This window comes from Salmo trutta, chromosome 35 (genome assembly GCF_901001165.1).
Source record: "Salmo trutta chromosome 35, fSalTru1.1, whole genome shotgun sequence".
Classification (NCBI taxonomy): Eukaryota; Metazoa; Chordata; class Actinopteri; order Salmoniformes; family Salmonidae; genus Salmo; species Salmo trutta.
The window spans coordinates 37,693,340-37,712,118 of NC_042991.1; the positions used below are offsets into that span (position 1 = coordinate 37,693,340).

An 18,779-nucleotide genomic window follows, 5' to 3' on the forward strand; every position below is an offset into this window, starting at 1 on the left:
ACTATACTGTAAGTGTTATAGTGACATCAAAGTGGGAACACCTGCCCAGACTCACAGACCGGAGGCTTCAGAGGAACACCTGCCCAGACTCACAGACCGGAGGCTTCAGAGGAACACCTGCCCAGACTCACAGACCGGTGGCTTCAGAGGAACACCTGCCCAGACTCACAGACCGGTGGCTTCAGAGGAACACCTGCCCAGACTCACAGACCGGAGGCTTCAGAGGAACACCTGCCCAGACTCACAGACCGGTGGCTTCAGAGGAACACCTGCCCAGACTCACAGACCGGAGGCTTCAGAGGAACACCTGCCCAGACTCACAGACCGGAGGCTTCAGAGGAACACCTGCCCAGACTCACAGACCGGTGGCTTCAGAGGAACACCTGCCCAGACTCACAGACCGGTGGCTTCAGAGGAACACCTGCCCAGACTCACAGACCGGTGGCTTCAGAGGAACACCTGCCCAGCCTCACAGACCGGAGGCTTCAGAGGAACACCTGCCCAGACTCACGGACCGGTGGCTTCAGAGGAACACCTGCCCAGACTCACAGACCGGAGGCTTCAGAGGAACACCTGCCCAGCCTCACAGACCGGAGGCTTCAGAGGAACACCTGCCCAGACTCACAGACCGGTGGCTTCAGAGGAACACCTGCCCAGACTCACAGACCGGAGGCTTCAGAGGAACACCTGCCCAGACTCACAGACCGGAGGCTTCAGAGGAACACCTGCCCAGACTCACAGACCGGTGGCTTCAGAGGAACACCTGCCCAGACTCACAGACCGGTGGCTTCAGAGGAACACCTGCCCAGACTCACAGACCGGTGGCTTCAGAGGAACACCTGCCCAGCCTCACAGACCGGAGGCTTCAGAGGAACACCTGCCCAGCCTCGCGGACCGGAGGCTTCAGAGGAACACCTGCCCAGCCTCACAGACCGGAGGCTTCAGAGAAAACACCTGCCCAGACTCACGGACCGGTGGCTTCAGAGAAAACTCCTGCCCAGACTCACGGACCGGAGGCTTCAGAGGAACACCTGCCCAGCCTCACGGACCGGTGGCTTCAGAGGAACACCTGCCCAGACTCACAGACCGGAGGCTTCAGAGGAACACCTGCCCAGACTCACCGACCGGAGGCTTCAGAGGAACACCTGCCCAGACTCACAGACCGGTGGCTTCAGAGGAACACCTGCCCAGACTCACAGACCGGTGGCTTCAGAGGAACACCTGCCCAGACTCACAGACCGGTGGCTTCAGAGGAACACCTGCCCAGCCTCACAGACCGGAGGCTTCAGAGGAACACCTGCCCAGCCTCACGGACCGGAGGCTTCAGAGGAACACCTGCCCAGCCTCACAGACCGGAGGCTTCAGAGAAAACACCTGCCCAGACTCACAGACCGGAGGCTTCAGAGGAACACCTGCCCAGACTCACAGACCGGTGGCTTCAGAGGAACACCTGCCCAGACTCACAGACCGGAGGCTTCAGAGGAACACCTGCCCAGACTCACAGACCGGAGGCTTCAGAGGAACACCTGCCCAGACTCACAGACCGGTGGCTTCAGAGGAACACCTGCCCAGACTCACAGACCGGTGGCTTCAGAGGAACACCTGCCCAGACTCACAGACCGGAGGCTTCAGAGGAACACCTGCCCAGCCTCACAGACCGGAGGCTTCAGAGGAACACCTGCCCAGCCTCACGGACCGGAGGCTTCAGAGGAACACCTGCCCAGCCTCACAGACCGGAGGCTTCAGAGAAAACACCTGCCCAGACTCACGGACCGGTGGCTTCAGAGAAAACTCCTGCCCAGACTCACGGACCGGAGGCTTCAGAGGAACACCTGCCCAGCCTCACGGACCGGAGGCTTCAGAGGAACACCTGCCCAGCCTCACAGACCGGAGGCTTCAGAGGAACACCTGCCCAGACTCACAGACCGGAGGCTTCAGAGGAACACCTGCCCAGCCTCACAGACCGGAGGCTTCAGAGAAAACAGGAATATGTCAACTAGAGTAGCAGACTGCCAGGGATACTAATGCTGCATTTAGACAGGCAGCCCAATTCTGATATTTTTTTTCACTAAATTGTCAGAGGAAAGACATAAAATTGTCAGAGACTCCAGTCACCCAAGTTATAGACTGTGTTCTCTGCTACCGTGCGGCAAGTGGTACCGGAGCACCAAGTCTAGGACCAAAAGGCTCCTCAACAGCTTCTACCCCCAAGCCATTAGACTGCTGAACAATTAATACAATGGCCACCGGACTATTTACATGTGCCCCCCCACCCCCTTTGTACACTGCTGCTACTCTCTGTTTATTATCTATGCATAGTCACTTCACCCCTACCTACATGTACCTCAACTAGCCTGTACCCCAGCACGCTGACTCAGTACCGGTAAACCCTGTATATATCCACGTTATTGTTATTCTTATTGTGTTACTTTTTACTATTACTTTTTACTTTAGTCTACTTGGTAAATATTTTCTTCACCAACAGTGCAATTCAAGAAGAGTTAAGGACTTGTAAGTAAACATTTCACAGTAAGGTCTACAATTGTTGTATTCAGCGCATGTGACAAATAAAGTTAGATTTGATGTAAGACAGGGAGTAGATCATAGCCAATCGAGGGCCAGCTCATCGATGTTGTAGAAACGCATGAAAATGTTGCCGACGATTTCAAGCTATGTGAAGTTGGTTTTTGATCATTTCTAGGCAGCCATTTTCAAATCTTGCCATAGATTTACAAGGTGATTTTAAGTCAAAACTGTAACTAGGCAACTCAGGAACATTCAATGTTGTCTTGGCAATCAACTTCAGTGTAGATTTGGCCTTGTGTTTTAGGTTATTGTCCTGCTGAAAGGTGAATTCATCTCCCAGGGTCTGATGGAAAGCAGACAACCAGGTTTCCGTCTAGGTTTCCTCTATTCCGTTTCTTATCATAAAAAAAAAACTCACAAGTCCCTTCCGATGACAAGCATACCCATAACATGATGCAGCCACCACTATGCTTGAAAATATGGAGAGTGGTACTCAGTGATGTGTTGGATTTGCCCCAAACAGAACACTTGGATTTCAGGACAGTTAATTTCTTTGCCACATTTTTGCAGTTTTATTTATTTATTTAACTTTTATTTAACTTGGCAAGTCAGTTAAGAACAAATTCTTATTTTCAATGACGGCCTAGGAACAGCCTTGTTCAGGGGCAGAACGACATTTTTACCTTGTCAGTTCGGGGATTCGATCTTGCAACCTTTCAGTTACTAGTCCAACGCCACCCCAGGTAGCCTAGTGGTTTGCCTTCTTGCAAACAGGATGCATGTTTTGGAATATTTTTATTTTAACTTTCACCCTGTCAGTTAGGTTAGTATTGTGGAGTAACTACAATGTTGTTGATCCATCCTTAGTTTAGCTGTGCCACTAGAGATCCTGGTTCGAGTCCAGGCACTGTTTCAGCTGGCCGCGTTCGGAAGACCCATGGGGCGGCGCACAATCCTTGTCCCGTCGTGCACTAGCGACTCCTGTGATGGGCCGGGCGCAGTGCACGTGGACACGGTCGCCAGGTGTACAGTGTTTCCTCCGACACATTGGTGCGGCTGGCTTCCGGGTTGGATGTGCGTTGTGTCAAGAAGCAGTGCGGCTTGGCTGGGTTGTGTTTCGGAAGACGCACGGCTCTCGAACTTCGCCTCTCCCGAGTCTGTACGGGAGTTGCAGAGCTGAGACAAGACTATCCAGTGGTGGAAAAAGTACCCAATTGTCATACTTGAGTAAAAGTATAGATACCTTAATAGAAAGTTACTCAAGTAAGTCACCCAGTAAAATACTACTTGAGTAAAAGTCTTAAAGTATTTGGTTCTTAATATACTTAAGCATCAAAAGTATAAATAATTTCAAAGTCCTTATATTAAGTAAACCTGACGGCACCATTCTCTTGTTTTTGTGTTTTTAATTTACAGATAGCCAGAGGGGCACAATCCAACACTTACAAATGATGCATGTGTTTAGTGAGTCTGCCAGAGCAGAGTCAGTAGGGTTGACCGTGTGTTATCTTGATAAGTGGGTGAATTGGACAATTTTCCTGTCCTGCTAAGCGTTAGAAATGTAATGAGTACTGTTGGGTGTCAGGGAAAATGTATGGAGTAAAAAATACCTTATTTTCTTTAGGAATGTAGTGAAGTAAAAGTAGTCAAAAATATAAATTGAAAAGTACAGATACTACAAAAAACTACTTAAGTAGTACTTTAAAGTATTTTTACTTAAGTACTTTACACCACTGACTGTAACTACCAATTGGATACCACGAAATTGGGGAGAAAAAGGGGTTAAAAAAAATATATATAAAAAAATATCTTCAAAGAGATATTCAATGTCTGCTTTTTATATTTTACCCATCTACCAATAGGTGCCCTTCTTTGTGAGGCATTGAAAAATCTCCCTGGTCTTTGTGGTTGAATCTGTGTATGAAAGTAATCGCTGGACAGAAGGACCATACATGTGTGTATGTATGTGTTGGGGTACAGAGATGAGGTAGTCATTCAAAAATCATGTTAAACACTATTATTGCACCGAGTGAGTCCATGCAACTTATTATGTGACTTGTTAAGCACATTTTTACTCCTGAACTAATTTAGGCATCACCATAACCAAAGGATTGAATACCTATTTACTCAAGACATTTAAGCTTTTCATTTTTAATTAATTTGTAAACATTTTCTAAAAACATAATTCCACTTTGACATTATGAGGTTATTGTGTGTAAATCAGTAACACAAGATCTCAATTTAATCCATTTTAAATTCAGGCTGTAAAACACAACAAAATGTGGAAAAAGTCGAAGGGTGTGAATACTCTCTGAAGACGCTATGTATGATGACATTGACCTTTCACCTTTGAGGGCCGAGGATGAGAGATAACCAACTGACCAATATAGACCAGTCGTGGCTTGGGCGTCATGCGTAATTACGCAACTGGGTCAAATAGACATTCAGATAACTGACTAAATCAATAAGACATCAAATTGTAATTGCATAATCAAATGGCTATATTAGCAATTATTTTTTATTTTTTTTACTTATTGGACCTTGGACTACATAACATACCTGGTTTCCAAAGACCCCGATGGAACAAGCGGTGGACACTTCCTCCGATCCGAACCACACCGAGGCGATCTTCGACGGCATCCCGAGGATAAACACCTGAGCAAGGGAACAGCAGAACTGTCCGAGCATGGTGACCGCAAACAGATCCGGTCTCACGCTTGTCACCTTGATCCAAGTCCCCGTACAATTCATGGCCGTAGCCACCAGCGCAATAATACGCAGACCTTTCTTATCCAGCAGCCAGGTGACCGGGAATATGAAGGGAATGTAAGTTAACATGTATATCATAGACATCCAATCTATAGTGAAAGACTCGACATCGTAAAACCTCATGAAAATGTTGTTGATGATTCCGTACTGAATCCATTGTAAAGAGTTACAGAGAGAATACGAGCTGAATAGCAACACGATGAACCACCGCCGTTTATATAGTTTGATGGTTTGGGTTGTGTCGTCTCCGTTCCGGTTGAGATGTATATTGTTCTCGGTGCGCGTCTCCTCTCTGTCACCGGCAGACAACATCATTTTATTTTTTTCCAAATCCGACACATTTTCATTATCGTTGATTTCGCCATTAATAACCAAGGAGGGTTTTCCGCTGCTCATATTGTAGCTGCCGTTAATTCACCGCCGTGCTGCTGAATACGATACAGGACACGTATTTGTGTTACATTTTAGTGAGAGGTCAGACTAACTAACTTTATCTGTGACAGCGACAAGATAGAAAACCAAGCTCGCCCATAAAACTACAAAAATCACACCAGCTTCTACTTATTATTGCCACGTTAGTATAACAAAAAAGTCGTTTAAAGAAAATACATTCCCTGAGATAAAAATGAAACCAGGAAATGATTCGAAGTTCGTGTAAAGGTTTTTTAAGACAGACTAGCTACATTACGAGTTAGCCTCTACAGCTTCACTTCCTAGTGTGCTGGAGTTGACAAAACACTAGCCTGCTTTCACAAGCACTTCAAACTCAATACACAACTATTTACACCGAAAAATGACTGAAAATAACGTGTATTGACGCGCGAAGTATCAATTGTCCAATGTAAAGGCCGGTTTTACGTCACCACGTGGTGCCGACCCCCTCACGGTGACCCCCTCACGGTGACCCCCTTCACACTGACCCCCCTCACCGCCGTCTGTGTTGAAATGTGGCACTGGACAACACCCGGGGACATCGACCCAACATCCGACTTCTGTGCTCCCCCGCCCTCATATATACATAGAAAAATTGCATTTTGGCATTGATAGTGGAATCATTTAGTCTGTAATAAATATATATATATATATATTCTACAAACTAAAATTACAGACTAAATTATTCCACTATCAATGCCAAAATGCAATTTTTGTTGTTGGTGGCATAAGTTACACAACACACATATTCAAAGCACTGACCCTAGAATAGAATAGAATATGGTTCTGGAATTACAATATGGTTCTGGAATTACAATATGGTTCTGGAATTACAATATGGTTCTGGAATTACAATATGGTTCTGGAATTACAATATGGTTCTGGAATTACAATATAATTGATCGTGTTACTTTCAAGTTTCATTAGTGGACTCGTACGCACAGCATTCACGTGGTTTACACGTCCAACGACATGCTGACTTCCAGGTTCCTTCTCCCCAGTGCAACAACGAAACATTTCACATGAAAATGCAAGCCTTCGCCTAAAAACATGAGGCTCACATCTCAACTTCACTATTTGTATTTTTTTTCTTCCGTTAACTTTATTTCTAAATGTACAGTAAGACAACATATATATATATTTATAAAAAAAAAATTAAAAAAACGTTTCAATACAACAGAAAATATATATATTTTTAAAAGTACAATCACAATACTACTTATGGTAAACTAAAGACAGTGTAAGTCCTGTCTCAGTGCAATTAGAGAAACATTCATATTGGAGCATACGATGCTTTACCGTACATTACCTTTACTTATAGGTACACAGCGCCACCTAGCGACCATATAGATTAACAATAGAGTACCTTATAGGTACACAGCGCCACCTAGCGACCATATAGATTAACAATAGAGTACTTTATAGGTACACAGCGCCACCTAGCGACCACATAGATTAACAATAGAGACTGCTTTACCGTACCTTACCCTTACTTATAGGTACACAGCGCCACCTAGCGACCAGATAGATTAACAATAGAGACTGCTTTACCGTACCTTACCCTTACTTATAGGTACACAGCGCCACCTAGCGACCAGATAGATTAACAATAGAGACTGCTTTACCGTACCTTACCCTTACTTATAGGTACACAGCGCCACCTAGCGACCAGATAGATTAACAATAGAGACAATGCTTTACCGTACCTTACCGTTACTTATAGGCACACAGCGCCACCTAGCGACCAGATATATTAACATGATGATTTCGTTATCAAAGTGATTGTCTGGTTGTCAGAGATATAGCACTTTACATGATGCAGATAATACATTTTTTGTTGGTATCAAAATAGAAAAGCAGCATTGTTTGTTTTTCAACAAGAATATTTTCAACATTACTGGAGTCATTAAATCACAATTTATCAAATACCCTTCGACCTCCATCACAAATAACCTGTTGTTATCGTCTACGGTGTGGGATTGTATCCTGAGTATTTCCAGTAAAACAATTGCACTATTACACTTTTTTTAGGCCAATAAACACTAAAATAACAAAACTGTTAAAAAATGTAGGAACAGTGATACAGTTCAGCGTTACTTCAAATATTTAAAAAGGTAAAATCTACAACTGACACAAGAGCAATGCACAAAAACACTGTAACCTCCAAGATTGAAGGGATCAAAGGTTATATACGAAATATACATTTTTTTAAAAAAAAAACAACATAAAACTGAATCATTTTTATCATTCATCATTGTATGAATAGAGGACAAGAAACATTTCCAAAAACTGGTGTTCTGGTATCGCGATCATGTTGGTTTTCTGTCCTACAGTTAGATATGGACTATTTGCATTGTCCATGCATTGATTGATTCTACAGTCACGTCATAGAGATGGGTTTGGAAGTCGTTTTTTTATCACACTGCCTTTTGTCATCTTTTCAAAATAAGAAAATCTGTTATTTTACACCAAGAAACCATTCCTAATTGCTGCTTGTTCTGTGCCGTTTCAAACGCCAGTCTTTACTCCATACTCTACCCATTCTGTTCAAGTGGCTCTATATAGTACACGACTTTTTGACACATCTGGTAAAAAGTAGTGCACTACTAAGGAAATAGGGTGCCACAGTGTACCAAGGTCACTAAACTTCTCCAGCTTCTCTCCAGTCCCCCTTGTTGATCTGTGGTGATCAGTGCTGGTAGTGAGACACAGAAATACTGTGCTGGTGGTGGAAGGCACTGCTCCCGTGGTGGTGGGGGGAGTACAGGAGGTCATGGGTTGTCTGAGGGGCCAGGCCGGTGCAGAGAGGCTCATGGGTAGTCAGGACGGAGGAGAGATACTTGGCCTCTTCTGTTAGTCTCTTCACCTCCTTCCTCAGAGCCGCGTTCTCCTTCTCTAGGTTCTCACTCTCCTGAAACCACAGAAACGAATCAATCAATCAAATGTATGTAGAAATACTGCTTTACATCACTAGGTATCAAAAGTGCTTTACAGTAACCCAGCCTGCTTTACAGTAACCCAGCCTGCTTTACAGTAAGTCACCTCCAAAAATATAAGATCAGGAAACATGTTTTTTTGTATATATATATATATATATATATATATATATTATTTTTTTTGTTTTTTTTTGTTTCTTTATACATGTATTTAAGCCCTTCTTTTTGGAACTAAACAGTCAGAGGGGTGTTCTAGTAAACTATATATAATGGTTTTAACTTCTTATGGATGGTGGCAGTATTGAGTCGCTTGGATGACTGACGTGCCCAGAGTAAACAGCCTGCTACTCACTCCCAGAAACTAAGATATGCATAGTATTAGTATATTTGGATAGAAAACACTCTGAAGTTTCTAAAACTGTTTGAATGATGTCTGTGAGTATAACAGAACTCATATGGCAGGGCAAAAACCTGAGAAAAAATCCAACCAGGAAGTGACTTGTAGTTTTTCTATCTAATCCCTATTCAAACTACAGTGTCTGTGGGGTCATTTTGCACTTCCTAAGGCTTCCATTGGCTGTCAACAGCCTTTAGAAACGTGTTTCATCCGTCTACTATTACTGGGCAGAGAATAGGAGCTCAGTCAATCAGTGGACTGCCTGGGACCAGTGAGTTGTTTACTGCGCTGGCACACTGGCACGCCGCTCCTTCTTTTTCCTCTGTAATGAATACGCTATTGTTCGGTTGGAATATTATCGACGTTTTATGTTAAAAAGACCCTAAGGATTGATTGTAAACATCGTTTGACATGTTTCTACGAACGGTAATGGAACTATTTTACTTTTTGTCTCTGGTTTTACGCTCACGCATTATGCCTTTGGATAGTGAACTGAACGCGCGAACAAAACGGAGATATTTGGACATAAATATGGAGTATTTCGAACAAAAAGAACATTTCTTGTGGAAGTAGGAGTCCTGGGAGTGCATTCCGACGAAGATCAGCAAAGGTAAGGGAAGATTTATAATACTAATTCTGAGTTTAGTTGACTCCAGAACTTGGCGGGTAACTGTATAGCTTGCTTTGATGGCTGAGCTCTGTACTCAGAATATTGAAAAATGTGCTTTCGCCGAAAAGCTATTTTAAAATCTGACACAGCGGTTGCATTAAGGAGGAGTCTATCTATAATTCTTTCAATAACTGTTGTAAATTTTATCAACGTTTATGATGAGTATTTTTGTAATTTGATGTGGTCATTCACCGGAGGTTTTGGTGGGAATACATTTTCTTAACATCACGTGCCAATGTAAAATGGGGTTTATGGATATAAATATGAACTTTATCGAACAAAACATACATGTATTTTGTAACATTGAGTCCTGCGAGTGTCATCTGATGAAGATCATCAAAGGTTAGTAATTAATGTTAGCTGTATTTCTGGTTTTTGTGACGCCTCTCCTTGCTTGGAAAATGGTCTGTGTGGTTTTTCCTATTTAGGTGCTGTCCTAATATAATCTAATGTTTTGCTTTCACCGTAAAGCCTTATTGAAATCAGACACTGTGGTTAGATTAACGAGAATCTTATCTTTAAAATGGTGTATAATAATTGTATGTTTGAGAAATTTTAATTATGAGATTTTTTTTGTTTGGAATTTGCCGCCGTGCACTTTCACTGGCTGTCCTCATATCGATCCCGCTAACGGGATTCAAGCCATAAGATGTTTTAAGAAGGTCACACCAAGGATCATTTTGGTATTTGATTTAGAATTTTAAGACCCCTGAAAGTATCCCCCAAAAATATAGAAAAAACGATTTGGAAAAAAAATGTTATTTGTCCTTTTTACATGTATTTAACCCCCTTTTTTCTTTTTTTCTTTTTAATTACTGGGACCAGTTTCCATATATACTTCCATTCATTTTTTTCTACTGGTACCAAGGGACCTTCAGACAAGTCTGGTGAGGCCTGAGGACGTCTTAGAGCAAAACCAACATGTACGTGTTCCTGAGAGCCTCACCTTTCCACAGAGGGGTCATATGAGCGTGGTAGCTCAAAGTGTTGGGACGCTACAGACAGAAGTTGGCAGATCGGCTGTACCGACTTCAGACGGGACCCGAGACGTAGAGCAAAACAGAGAACACCATTGTGTTCGTGAGAGTCTCATCTTTCCATTCGAAACGCTACATACGATTTTGTGAGAAGACCAATTTTCTGGATTGTCTCATGGTCTGACAAACACTGCTCTAGCTCCGTCACCTTTCACTGCAGATGTGGAAGTGCGACATAGGCGGATGTGGTGGATTGAAACGATTCCAATACAACAACTAAAAAAAGATTCCTCTAGCTTAAACTGGCAGATTTTTATGGGGATTTTTGTATTATGCTAATTAGATTTCCGCGGGGGCACGGACATCGACCTTGGTTTTTTTTAAACAACCGATGCATCATCAGTCTGTAGCTCTGTAACTTCAAAGAAAAGAAATCCCCAGACAATTTCATTCATTTGTCAACAAATTATCTATTTTTAAATCTTTATTTTAACAGGGAAAACAGACTGAGACCTGGATCTCTTCTACGGCTGTGCCCTGTGTAAACATGTTGACATGTACAGTTTTAGGCATACAGACAAGAACATTTCAAACATACAAAACAAAGACACAATTCAACAGAAACAATCACAGATAACATCATATTGATCCTCCATAACATTTTTAAAATGGGCAAGGGACACCAGAGTGTCTATCTTAAGTTGGATCTGCAGTTTGTTCCATAAATAAGGCGCAAAGGAACTAAAGGCAGTCCTACCCAACTCTGTGGAGACCGCAGGAGTCTCTAATGTAATCCACATCTGTGATCTGGTTTTGAAATTAGTATTTCTAGTGGAAATTAATGATGATATATATGGAGGTAGTTTTAAAAGAAGTGCTTTATAAATTAACAAGAGAGCATGTTGCTCTCGCCTCACAGATAGAGAGGCCCAACCCACATGTTGATAAAGGATACAGTGATGAGTTTTGTAACTATCACCCGTGATAAACCTGAGTGCACAATGGTAAATAGCATCCAGTGGTTTGAATGTGTTTGCCGATGCATGCATATAGATAATATCACCATAATCTAAAACGGACATAAAAGTAGCCTGCACAATTTGTTTTCTATTTACGGAGGACAGACAAGCCCTGTTTCTGTAAAGGAACCCTATTTTTAGCTTTTTTCCCAATTCAGTAACATGTTTTTTAAAAGAAAGCCTATCATCTAACCATACCCCTAAATATTTATATGCAGAGACCTGTTTGATTTGAGTACTATCCAAGCTAGTGATTACAAAAGTGTTTCTAACTGAGAGTTTAGACCTAGAAAAAAACATGACATTTGTTTTCTTAGCGTTTTAAAACAAGTTTAAAACTGTAAAAGAGATCCCCAATTTCTTTTCACAGAAATGGCATTTCAGTGTCAACGACCTTTGTGGAAACCTAGGATGTGGGTGATGGTGGTTGGTAGATCCAGTCTGTGTGATTACATTATCTGTAAACCATCCCACCTGGTCTAGTTCTGTGAGCCTTATCCATGTGTTGGCTCAGCCCAAGGCCTCACCAGAGCATGATGGGGGACAGACCAGTGTTGGCTCAACCCAAGGCCTCACCAGAGCATGATGGGGGACAGACCAGTGTTGGCTCAACCCAAGGCCTCACCAGAGCATGATGGGGGACAGACCAGTGTTGGCTCAGCCCAGACCTCACCAGAGCATGATGGGGGACAGACCAGTGTTGGCTCAACCCAAGGCCTCACCAGAGCATGATGGAGGACAGACCAGTGTTGGCTCAGCCCAAGGCCTTACTAGAGCATGAGGGGGGGACACGCCAGTGTTGGCTCAGCGTATTCTGTGGTTGTATGGTTTCTTCAACTTGCTCGATAAACAGGAAGTTCAATTTCCCTCACTGTGACAGGTTTCCTGAGTAGAAGTCATTCAGAAGTCTCTCTCTCTCTCTCTCTCTCTCTCTCTCTCTATGTGTGTCTCTCTCTCTCTGTCTCTCTGTGTCTCTCTCTATCTCTCTCTCTCTCTCTCTCTCGCTCTCTCAAATTAGCTATAGTAGAAAGCCGTGGGCAGGAGGGGAGAGAACGGCTGTCATTTCTGGTAAAGGACCCGTGTCAGTGGGTTGATAGCCTAAGTGACGTGAGCACTGGGATTTACCCAGGCCTGTCTCTGACAGTAATGCCTGTCTCTGACAGTAATGCCTGTCTCTCTAACAGTAATGCCTGTCTCTGACAGTAATACTACACAGTCTAACACTCTCTATCTTGCCTCCTCTAACCCTGGCCCTCTCTCGACCTTTAGAGGAACCAATAAGTGGAACATTTCTGTCTAACCTGTTTAGCTTCCTACACCTCTGGGAGCAAAAGGCCATCGTCACCCACGAACACGCAAAGCTCATCTGTCCCTGTGCCCACACTGTAATGGAACATGCGGACCTCAATGTTATTGTCTTTCTAAACCACTGAAAAATAAAAACTATATCCGACCCACATTCTATTAAATGACAGACATATTTTGTCGATAGTTAGAGTTGAATGGGTGTCTTCTATCGACTGTAAATGCATTGATTTTGACATGACACCCTAGACCTTATGAAGAGAGTGTCCCCAGCTGAACTGCATGGCATCCCATTTAGAATCTCTCATCTCTTCTGCAACACTAACCGCTAAATCTACATTTTATTTGTAGCATCTGCAAACGGAAATAGGTGTTCTCTACTAGACTGTACCAAGCGACAGTAGTGAAAGGCAGTGACTAAAACCTCGACTCTGCAGCCAACCAGTCGATCAACAGAAAGAGACGTTGAAATGAAAGTGACTGTGCTTTTTCACTTTGACTATACCTCAAGTACCTCCAGTCACGTGCCACATCGCTACTGCTACTCTGGTGCAGAAAACTGCTGGAGTAGAGCCGTATTGCTACCAGCCTACCAGCCTACCAGCCTACCAGCCTACCAGCCTACTAGCCTACCAGCCTACCAGCCTACCAGCCTACCAGCCTACCACTACAGAGAACTGCTGGAGTAGAGCCGTATTGCTACTAGCCTACCAGCCTACCAGCCTACCACTACAGAGAACTGCTGTCACGGTGGAGAATTCTAGGTAAAAACAGGAGGAAAAACACCCATTTCTGATGTTAAGATTCAGTGCGATAATCATTAGTGCTGGTCTCTGGGTTGCTGACGCCCACACGTGATAATGAATACTCTCAGCACTACAGCAAACACATAGGCAGAGATCTGGCCACGGCGGCGTCTCAAATGGCACCCTATTCCCTATTCACTGCACGTATTTGTTTTGGGGACCAGAGTTCGTAAGCTATCAGAATCATAAGTAGTGCACCATATAGGGAGTAAGGGAGCTATCTGGGACTCAAGTCCAAGTGTTGAGCCCAACAGAAGCCATGATGACACATCGCCACATGGTCCATCAGCAGCACCGTGTCAATATCATCTCACACAGACCAACACAGACCAACACAGATTCCCAACACAGACCAACACAGACTAATACAGACCAACACAGACCAACACAGACCAATACAGACCAATATCATCTCACACAGACCAACACAGACCAATACAGACCAATATCATCTCACACAGACCAACACAGACCAATATCATCTCACACAGACCAACACAGACCAATATCATCTCACACAGACCAACACAGACCAACACAGACTAACACAGACCAACACAGACCAATATCATCTCACACAGACCAACACAGACCAACACAGACCAATACAGACCAACACAGACCAACACAGACCAACACAGACCAATACAGACCAATACAGACCAACACAGACCAATACAGACCAATACAGACCAACACAGACCAACACAGACCAATACAGACCAACACAGACCAACACAGATTCCCAACAACACAGCCTTATCGTGGTAGTTCGCTGGAGAAATGGTCCCCGCGATTTGAAGGACTTGAAAATGTTTGATTACTACATAACCAGTCGGTTACTGACTTGTAGCCTGAGTACCAGTCTGTTTGTGCTATCATGCCCACTCCTTGTTTTGCTTGACCATAAGCAATGGAGTTGGCAAGAGCACAAACAGATCTAGGACCAGGCTATAGGAGGAGATAACAGATCTGGGACCAGGCTATAGAAGGAGATAACAGATCTGGGACCAGGCTATAGGAGGAGACAACAGATCTGGGAACAGGCTATAGAAGGAGATAACAGATCTGGGATCAGGCTATAGAAGGAGATAACAGATCTGGGACCAGGCTATAGAAGGACACAACAGATCTGGGACCAGGCTATAGAAGGAGATAACAGATCTGGGACCAGGCTATAGGAGGAGATAACAGATCTGGGACCAGGCTATAGGAGGAGACAACAGATCTGGGACCAGGCTACAGGAGGAGATAGCAGATCTGAGACCAGGCTATAGAAGGACACAACAGATCTGGGACCAGGCTATAGAAGGACACAACAGATCTGGGACCAGGCTATAGAAGGAAACAACAGATCTGGGACCAGGCTATAGAAGGAGGAGACAACAGATCTGGGACCATGCTATAGAAGGAGACAACAGATCTGGGACCAGGCTATAGAAGGAGACAACAGATCTGGGACCAGGCTATAGAAGGAGGAGATAACAGATCTGGGACCAGGCTATAGAAGGAGGAGATAACAGATCTGGGACCAGGCTATAGGAGGAGATAACAGATCTGGGACCAGGCTATAGAAGGAGACAACAGATCTGGGACCAGGCTATAGAAGGAGATAACAGATCTGGGACCAGGCTATAGGAGGAGATAACAGATCTGGGACCAGGCTATAGAAGGAGATAACAGATCTGGGACCAGGCTATAGGAGGAGATAACAGATCTGGGACCAGGCTATAGGAGGAGATAACAGATCTGGGACCAGGCTATAGGAGGAGATAACAGATCTGGGACCAGGCTATAGAAGGAGATAACAGATCTGGGACCAGGCTATAGGAGGAGATAACAGATCTGGGACCAGGCTATAGAAGGAGACAGTCTTTTTTGAAACACTATAAGATTCCTGTATGGGTGAAATGTTTATTTGTTATCATTCAGGGCACAACTGACTCACTGCTAAATTGCTCATGCCAGACCCAGTCGTGCTGGGATATGATATCATACATTAGGCCTTGTGGATAATCATCCTCAATTGATTCACTGCTCATGCCATGCCTAACTCATAGACAGACATGGTGCATGCATCGGTGTGTTGCATTGTGGGTAGTCAGCCTAACTCATAGCCAGACATGGTGCATGCATCGGTGTGTTGCATTGTGGGTAGTCATCCTAACTCATAGCCAGACATGGTGCATGCATCGGTGTGTTGCATTGTGGGTAGTCATCCTCACCAGGTGTAGACTGTCTGCCTTCTGGGTCTGTCTCATCCTGCTCTTCTGGGCAGCGATACGGTTCTTCTCTCTCCTCATTACCTTCTTTATGTTGTCTGAGGAGCCCTGGGGAGAGACACGGGGAAGTCATCTTCCTGACAGGACGCTAACTGTTGCTCACCCTAACTAACTTACACTAATGGGTGGAGCGTCAGGGTTCATTCCAATATATACGGTAGATATTGTAGATTGAAAATGTATAATCATGCTTAACAATATCGAGACAGTTCTAGGATGAGAGAAATCTCTTTGATGTAATGACTTGACTGACGCATCATTTCTACAAAGCTGTTCTGATACCTCGATCAGGACATGAAACAAGGCGTGATCTGAGGTGATGTGTTAACCGGCGAGTCAGACCCACCAGACCCATCCTTTCTCAGCAGGTGTCTGTCAGCTCATCAAACGGCCTTGATTCCCAGGCCACACCCTAACTACACAAGTAATTGTCATCAAGAAAACTCTTCAGTGTTGTCATGCATGATTCTACACGATTCCACGTGATTCTACATGATTCAACGTGATTCTACACGATTCTACGTGATTCTGCGTGATTCAACGTGATTCAACACGATTCTACATGATTCTATGTGATTCTACGTGATTCTACATGATTCTACATGATTCTATGTGATTCTACGTGATTCTATGTGATTCTACATGATTCTACGTGATTCTACGTGATTCTATATGATTCTACATGATTCTATATGATTCTGCATGATTCTACGTGATTCTGCATGATTCTACATGATTCTACATGATTCTACATGATTCTATATGATTCTACGTGATTCTACGTGATTCTACACGATTCTACATTCCAATCCAAATCTAAACACTATAGAAGAACACAGCCTCTGTCCTGGGGAGCCCAAGGGATGCACCTTTAGTTTTTTTGCTCTAGCACTACACAGCTGATTCAAATAATCAAAGCTTGACGATGAGTTCATTATTTGAATCAGCTGTGTAATGCCAGGGACAAAAAAACTAAACGTGCACCCCAAACCTGTCTTAAATGACCAGTCGTGCGATGGTGATGTATGAAACCTCAACAATATGTTATTGAAAAGGTGATTATGATGCCCCATCCGAGCTGATGTGCAAAACAATAACAATCATCTACCATGTCTCAACATACCAATGATAACACTTCATGACTGAATACATGTTATGAGAGATAGACAGAGACACAGAGACACAGAGACAGACAGACAGAGAGACAGCGAGACAGACAGACAGACAGACAGACAGACAGACAGTCTAGACAGAGACACAGAGACAGACAGACAGAGAGACAGCGAGACAGACAGACAGAGAGACAGACAGACAGACAGTCTAGACAGAGACACAGAGACACAAAGACAGACAGTGACAGAGAGAGAGAGACAGAGGCAGAGAGACAGACAGAGAGACAGAGAGAGAGATAGACAGACAGTGACAGAGAGACAGAGACAGAAACAGAGAGACCGAAGAGGATACCTGTCTATGTGTTAATATCCTAATGATAACACTTCCTGACTGAATACACACTGCAACAACAGTGAAAGAAAATACAAAATAATAAGGGAGAAAAGGAAAGGTTGGGAGAGAGAGAGAGAGAGAGAGAAGATCTCCGTACCTGCCTGCTGCTCGCTGGCGAAGGGGACTTGGCATAACTGGAATCATTACTGTCAGGACCATGAGCCATAACCAACCACGTCGCCCCAAATCCAGAGCCTCTCTCCACTTCTGCTTTCTGTTTGTGTCTGTATCGATGTGTGTGTACCGCTGTGTGAGCGCGCGTGTGTGTGTGTGTGCAGCAGAGAGAGAGAAAGTGTAGGCTTAGCTGAACTTGGTCGATCGCTTAATGAGTAAGAACTCTTTCTCTCTCTCTCTCTCTCTTCTATTACTCTCCTGCCCTCCTTTCCTCTCTTACTCACTGACACACACACACACACACACTGTCTAATTAGCAGCCAGTGTTTGATGTGGTTTCTGGTAAAACCGGGTTAGTGACACAGAACTGGAAGTCACATGACCCTTGGAAAGTTTGCATAGCGGCATCAACCTATAGGGGGCATATCTACTACCAAGTAAACCCCACAGGAAGTCCATTCTTCTATTTACAGGGGGAATATATATCATACGCTGATCCTGGAATTAGCCCGACTGGTATATTAGACATTTACATTTTAGTCATTTAGCAGACGCTCTTATCCAGAGGGACTTACAGTAGTGAATGCATACATTTCATACATTTCATACATTTTATTTCATGCATTTTATTTATTATTATATATTTTTTTTTGTACTGGAGGTAAAATGAGACACTGTTACACACAGTTTCATAGAGAGAGATGGTGATTATGAAATGAGATTTATTTTCATCTGACTACAGGGGAGGGGGGGGGACACTGATGCCGTAGAGGTTAATGGATGACTGGGGCAGAGGCTCTACCGTACCTCAGTTTAGGGGAGGGGAGGGGGGGACGGCACCGATGCCGTAGAGGTTAATGGATGACTGGGGCAGAGGATCTACCGTACCTCAGTTTAGACAGAAACTCTTAACGGATGACTGAGTCTCACACATTAGCACATAGCTTTGGGGTTTCTACCAGCCTACACTACTCCCATCTCAGCACCTCACCAGCCTCAGGGGGATAGTCACATGGGGTGAGACCTATTGGACCCTGTCA

General features: G+C 43.9%; 2 protein-coding genes across 4 annotated transcripts in view; both read right to left on the reverse strand.

Annotated features, from left to right (window-relative positions):
- The window catches only part of LOC115175156 (feline leukemia virus subgroup C receptor-related protein 2), a 48,959-nt gene extending 42,758 nt beyond the window's left edge, over window positions 1-6,201 (reverse strand). For 2 of the 3 annotated variants that reach the window (XM_029734385.1, XM_029734383.1), the window contains exon 1: window positions 5,086-6,200. In XM_029734385.1, the coding sequence (XP_029590245.1) occupies window positions 5,086-5,691 (606 nt within the window). In that variant the 5' untranslated portion in view covers window positions 5,692-6,200. Of the gene's footprint in view, window positions 1-5,085 lie in introns of all 3 variants that reach the window. The other variant, XM_029734386.1, reaches the window with a different exon arrangement.
- Window positions 6,202-7,592: 1,391 nt separating this feature from the next.
- LOC115175157 (basic leucine zipper transcriptional factor ATF-like) lies at window positions 7,593-18,085 on the reverse strand. The gene is made up of 3 exons (XM_029734387.1): window positions 17,723-18,085; window positions 16,063-16,167; window positions 7,593-8,638 (listed from the first exon to the last, which is right to left on the reverse strand). The coding sequence occupies exons 1-3, from the start codon at window positions 17,789-17,791 to the stop codon at window positions 8,417-8,419; spliced, it is 396 nt and encodes a 131-aa protein (XP_029590247.1). The 5' UTR covers window positions 17,792-18,085; the 3' UTR covers window positions 7,593-8,416.
- Between the last annotated feature and the right edge of the window lie 694 nt (window positions 18,086-18,779).

Excerpts from the sequence above, each read along its gene's own strand:
- LOC115175157 (XM_029734387.1), bottom strand. The coding sequence starts at position 17,791 with ATGGCTCATGGTCCTGACAGTAATGATTCCAGTTATGCCAAGTCCCCT. Across the intron at positions 16,168-17,722 it reads CGCCAGCGAGCAGCAGGCAG|GGCTCCTCAGACAACATAAA; the intron begins GTACGGAGATCT and ends GTCTCTCCCCAG. Across the intron at positions 8,639-16,062 it reads AGGCAGACAGTCTACACCTG|GAGAGTGAGAACCTAGAGAA; the intron begins GTGAGGATGACT and ends CTGTGGTTTCAG.